General features: G+C 42.5%; 2 protein-coding genes across 2 annotated transcripts in view; one reads left to right on the top strand and one right to left on the bottom strand.

The window, feature by feature from the left end:
* LOC118425393 (zinc finger protein 37-like) overlaps positions 1-1,309 on the top strand; it is an 11,040-nt gene extending 9,731 nt beyond the window's left edge. The window contains exons 5-6 of the mRNA XM_035834202.1: positions 225-339; positions 1,275-1,309. Coding sequence (XP_035690095.1) covers positions 225-339; positions 1,275-1,309 — 150 coding nt within the window. The remainder of the gene's footprint in view (positions 1-224; positions 340-1,274) is intronic.
* Positions 1,310-2,369: 1,060 nt separating this feature from the next.
* On the bottom strand, positions 2,370-5,663 carry LOC118425392 (toll-like receptor 2). Its single transcript, XM_035834200.1, has 2 exons — positions 5,421-5,663; positions 2,370-3,911 (listed from the first exon to the last, which is right to left on the bottom strand). The coding sequence occupies exons 1-2, from the start codon at positions 5,661-5,663 to the stop codon at positions 2,370-2,372; spliced, it is 1,785 nt and encodes a 594-aa protein (XP_035690093.1).
* Between the last annotated feature and the right edge of the window lie 309 nt (positions 5,664-5,972).

The following is a 5,972-nucleotide window of genomic DNA, read 5'->3' as shown; positions in this document are numbered from 1 at the left end:
GAGAACTCATACTGGTAAATACCCCTACAAATGTGACCAGTGTGACTATTCTAGCAGCAAGGAAATGCAATTTGGACAGACATCTAGCAAAACACACTGCCCAGAACCCCTCTATACAGTGTGGGCGCAGGATCCCTGACAAGGATGGTCTTTCCAATCACATGAAGACAAACACAGGAGAAAGACCCTACAAGTGTGATCAGTGTGATTTTTCTGCTGCACAGAAATCCACCTTGTACCTACATCTAGCAAAGCACTCAAAACCCTTCATGTGTGGGGAGTGCGGACACAGGGCAGCTCGGAAGTCTCAGTTATTCCGACACATGAGACATCATACAGGTGAAAAACATCACAAGTGTGACCAGTGTGACTTTTCTACTGCACATAAGTTCATCTTGAACCAACACCGGGTCAAACACACAGAAAAGAAACTCTAAATGAGTAGCGAGTGTGGGTACAGGACGGCTTTGATAAAAGTCTTATTTATCCAAACATATGAGAAGCCGTACGGGTGAAGAGAGACTACGTGTTTTGTGAGCAGTTTGGGTATTCAGGTCTGAAGACAGATGCTGTCTGAAATCAGATGCTAGCATAATTAATACGCTGATGAATACAATGTAACTTAGAATGTGTATGGGTGTAGGTACAGGTCAACAGAAGAACTTGTCTACCGTTGTCACTAAGCTATGCTATACACAGAAATAGATATACTATAGCGTGAGTGTTGAACATTACAAATAATTGTGATGTAGGCTTGTGTCATGTATATGAAGTGACTGTCATGGTTGATCTGATAAAGTAAATAGAAACAAGCGTTGTGTAACTCACCATTCCCATCAAATCTTGTGTAGGCTATCTTGACACCTGACTTTCTACTGACATCCTACATTGTAAATGTGCTTCAGTGTAACCTGTTTAGTGTGTATAAACTTAGAGGCTGGAATTTTCATTTTCTCGCTTATTTACTTAGGCCATGTCGATTTCATCATGTAAGTGACATCCACACTCGCATAAATTTTTGTCTATTTTCAAAAATGAAAAAAAAAGGTTTTCGACCACACTGTTAATCATACAAAGCAGTTGTAAATGAATTGAAAGTAAAATATCGTAAAATGGATATTAATGTCATACCATACAAACCATGGGGCGCCCCAACACAAAAAGAGATAACAAGAAAGCCATACATCTTGGAGATAAGCTATTTTGTGTGTGTGTGGAAGATGCGACTTTGGTTTAATTCTCGTTTTTTGACTTTGTACTTCTTTTTTGTTCAGCGTCAGTACAGCCTCAGCGAGGAGACCAAAAGTAGCTGCTGGTAAAATGCTTTTCTCTTTCTACACGTATCCACACAGAGCAATAACAAGTAACCGCAACCCAATTGGTGCTATTCAGCATTTTATTATTTCTTTCCTTTGAACAACTAATGACTACAAAATAGAAATACAAGATAAACCTTCAAATTCTACTAACTACTACAAATTCTGCTAACTAAGCAATAAAAGCTAACACGAGTAAATATGAAATCAATGATATCTTGTTACAACCAGGTTATACAAACAGTGCAAACTTGTTTCTGTGGTTTACTCTTTCGTTCAGTCCACTATAAACTAAAAACACTGATACAAAATAAACCTTAAAATCCTACTTACCAAACAATAAAAGATAACATAAGTGTATCCGAAATAGATAACAATATGGTGTTAAAATCAGGTTATAGTACATATACAAAGTTACAACAGTACAATCATCACTAAGATTATTAACCAGAGTATTAACGGCCTCGTTTTGAATCTCACATAAGAACCTTCCCTTGATATCAAATTACAAAAACTAGCGGTTCACATCACACCAGAATCAAAATTAATGGTGCAACTTACATATTGATACAATAGACAATGACACAGAATTTAGGACATATGTACACAAGTCGAAATCCCCATTAATAGTTAACTCTTCAACATAAAACAAATCACACAAATAGGGTAGTATGCCAACGAAAAATCTAATGATACAGTGTAGGTCACAGAAAATTGAACCAAACGCGGTAATCCATTAACACCAGGGCCTTTACAACAACCCCTTATCAGAGACGGGTGGCACCATAAACGTTCTTCAACTTATGATAGACTGCTCACCGAGTAACGAGTTCTATCGGGTTTCTATCAAATTTGGGTAAGTTCTATTTGTCTTGGAAATTAAGAATAATTTGCCTTGGGACAATCTCACGACAGAAAAAAAAAGCAAACTACCATGAACTTTCTTCAACTTACCATCTTACCAATTTACCAGCTATTGGTAATTGCTATCAATTTTTTGTCCCGGACATTTGAGTTCAACTTTGCTTTGGAAACAAAGAAGTACACTAGTGGCTACAGAGGTAGGAGGGGCACATCATCCCCATCTCCAAACCACAGGTCGTCTGGCTCTGGTAATATAAATTCCTCTTGCTGTTCCGGAATGTTCCGCATGGGGGCATGCACCTGCACTTCCACAATGTTCCTTACCGGAGGCTGGTCCGGGTCTTCTACCTGCTGATCCGGAAAGTTCCGTTCCGGATGTTGTACCAGCCGTTCCGGATCTTGTGCCTGCCGTTCCGGAATGTTCCGTTCCGGATCTTGTACCTGCTGTTCCGGAATGTTCCGTTCCGGATGTTGTACCTGCAGTTCCGGAATGTTCCGTTCCGGATCTTGTACCTGCTGCTGAGGCTCTGGGTCACGGGGTAGAGGATCGCCCAGAGCGTCTCGTAGCCGCCTCCAGAACAGCGGCCTTTTCCGCACGTCGTCCGGCCACGTCAGGTACGTGTCCCTCTTCATCACGGCGTTCAGATGGCGGAACCGTTTCAGCATCCTGTCAGGAATCTTCTCCAGAAACACCAGGATGAGACGCCTCCCTCCCCCCTCCTCAAACATGTTGTACTGGGCCATCTGAAACTCGTACTCGCACCATTTACTCTTCAGGAAGTTCCTGGTGATGAGGCAGACGGTTCTCCGGCTGTTTTCCACGGCATCCGCGATGTTTTCCACAATGGGAGCACCGACTGCAAAGTCCCTCTCGTGTATGACCAGACTATAGTCAGGTTCCAGATTCTCTATTGCTTCATGTACAACCCACATGACGTCCTGGTTGTTGTAGGCAATAAATGCATCGTGCGTGTATCTGGGCGGCTCTTGGTTTTCTACTTCGCCAATCTTCGGTCTCCTCCACTTGGCCAACATCCACAGGTAGTACTGAACACGGCCGATGTGGTAGTCCACCAGGAAAATGGTCATCATGGCGACGAAGATACCGGAAGAGGCGAGCACACAAGCCAGGAGGCGGTTTGGTTGGAATCCTGGGTTACAGACTGTTTCAAAGAACGTACGTTTTAATGGATCCTCTCTGTCGTTGGCTTGTGTCTGGACCAACCCGTCTATCAAACGTCTTCCGCTCAGTTCTACTGGACGGGAACACGTGTAGTCTGCACCAACGTCAGGATAAGGGTTGTACAAGTTCGCTACCCTGTCGTATTTTTTGTTGGCCCACTCAACAAACCACAGTACGCTACAGTCGCACACAAACGGGTTGTCTGCAACATCGATAGTGTCTAACCGGTTGAAAACTGGGCCTAGTGTTGTTTGATTTAAGACTGTTAGCCTGTTGCTCCTAAGATTCAGGTGCCTCAACCCGTACAAACGGAGAAAAGCGTTCCCAACTACAGTTATCTTGTTAGCAGTCAGGTTTAAGTGTGTGAGGTTGCCCAAACCTTGAAATGTCATCTCTGCTATATACTGTATATTGTTGTTGCTAAGATCCAGGAATCTCAGCCGCGATAGTCCACGGAAGGCGGAAGGCATGACGGTGTTGATGGCGTTATGACTGAGATCTAGATGTTCCAGCTGGACCAACACTGGGATATGTCCGGTTTCGATACGCTTGATTTGGTTATGAGAAAGAATCAAAGTTTTTAGCTTTGTCGTCTTTGAGGGGTTTGTTGGCCGCCAAATTTGAGGAAAATCTATCAATCTATTGTTATCTACCAGAAGCGTTTCTAAAGTTTCACATATATAAACATAGTCTGAGTTGATAAAATTGTTAGAAATGTCAAGGTATCGTAAATTCTCCATGAAGCATAACAAACAGAAATATGTAATTTCGTTATGCTGTAAATCAAGCACAATAATATTCCAAGGAAAACAAGGGTTACAAGGTATATATGTCAGTGCATTATGACTCAAATTCAGAAGATTTATGTGTTTCAAACCGCCGTAGGAACAGTGTTGGAGTGTTTCATCGTCTAAGTTATTGTAACTGAGATCAAGATAGTCCAAGGTCTCCGGAAATTGAACTAAGTCGGCTTTTACGTTGGTATGGCTTAAGTTTAGGTATGTCAGAGAGTTCAGTACTTCAAACGCGCCAGCTGATAAAGTAGAAATTTCGTTTTCTGTTAAGTCAAGATGTGTGAGTGAGGTCAGATCTTTAAACAAGTCTTTTGATAAAGCAGAAACTACGTTCCATCTCAAGTTAAGGTGAGTGATTGAGGACAGTCCCCTGAACGCCCTGTTCTGTAAATATAAAGTCTTCCCGACGTAGGTACAGTAATGATTATTCTCATCCTGAATCAAGCAGCTGTCCACACCAGGTAAGTCCAGTCGTTCTAAATGTGACAGACCCGCAAAGGAGTCATTTGTTATGACTTCAATGGTTGTAATGTCTAAAAGCAAAGATTTTAAGTATTTTAGACCTTTTAGTCCCGCTAGTGTATCAGATGTTATGTTGTAAAGACCAAATCCCGACCAGCCAAACGCCAACTCCTGAATCTGCGTGTGTCGGAGTTCAGGCAGAACGTTCAGAATGTCGGATTTTGTATGGAGGACGTTCAACGTCTGCAGATGTGTGAGTGACTTCAGCAGACCGGGCTCTACATGTATCGAACAACGGCGCCCGCCGTACATCAACGTACACACAGTGAGTAAATCTTTCAGAGTTAGTAATAGCGGCTGGAACATTTCAACACTGAGGGAATAGTCATAATATAACTTTATTTCTATACTGTCTAGATTAGGCAGATTTCTAAATACACGCCCAAAGTAGAGGTCACTGGATCTTGTTAGATTGTAGAGACCCAGTTTGTTAAGGTTGAACAGCGGTGCCCACAGTTGGCGTCGCTGTAAGAATCCACTTCCGCTGTTTACTCTTCTGATGGTGGTATTTTGGTTTTCCTGTATGTCATGGCTAACTTCCTGTATCTTCAGAATTTTTAATGACGCCAAAGGATCAAAAATGTGATCCGGTAAATTGCTGATATTTTTCACTCTAAGATCTAAATACCTTAGATTAGATAACCCAGCAAACGCACCAACCTCGACAGTATGTAGACTATTGCCAAACAAGTGTAAAGATTTTAGGTTTTTTAACCCACTAAACGAGCCGCTGTACAGTACAGTGATGTTGTTGTTGCTTAGATCCAAGGTGATGACAGACTCGGGGATGCCGGGCGGTACTTGCCTTAGAGGCGCGCGGGTTAGTTGCAGGTATTGATCATACTCCCCTGCACACACCACAGTTGTGGAGTTCCAGGTCTGACACACAGGTGGGGAGAGTTGTCCTCTAACCCGTCCATGTTGGGTGATGAGCGTGGAAACCACAGCTAAGTAGACTGCGAGAAGACCGGGTTTAGACTCCATGTCGATCTGTTCTGTGGAGTTGCGTCAACCTGAGGAAAATTGAAATCTAGTATGTAACATCGTTCATAAGCTAATCAGTGAAATCATGCACTGGCACAATGGAGATATTTGCTGATTCGTTTCGGGACCAAGGAGGGACTTTATTTCACAGTAAGGCTAAGGTCACATTTCCACAAAGGGGCCCGGCCGTGCAGCTTTCAAGAAAGATAAGTATGACATAAAAGGCACACAAAAAAAAAACGGACCGAAAATGATTCTTCAGCACTATGCATATCTATTGGCATAAATTTACGCAAACAACCCGGCCGG

The sequence above is a fragment of the Branchiostoma floridae genome, chromosome 11 (assembly GCF_000003815.2).
Source record: "Branchiostoma floridae strain S238N-H82 chromosome 11, Bfl_VNyyK, whole genome shotgun sequence".
Classification (NCBI taxonomy): domain Eukaryota; kingdom Metazoa; phylum Chordata; class Leptocardii; order Amphioxiformes; family Branchiostomatidae; genus Branchiostoma; species Branchiostoma floridae.
This window is presented reverse-complemented; position numbering and strand designations above follow the sequence as displayed.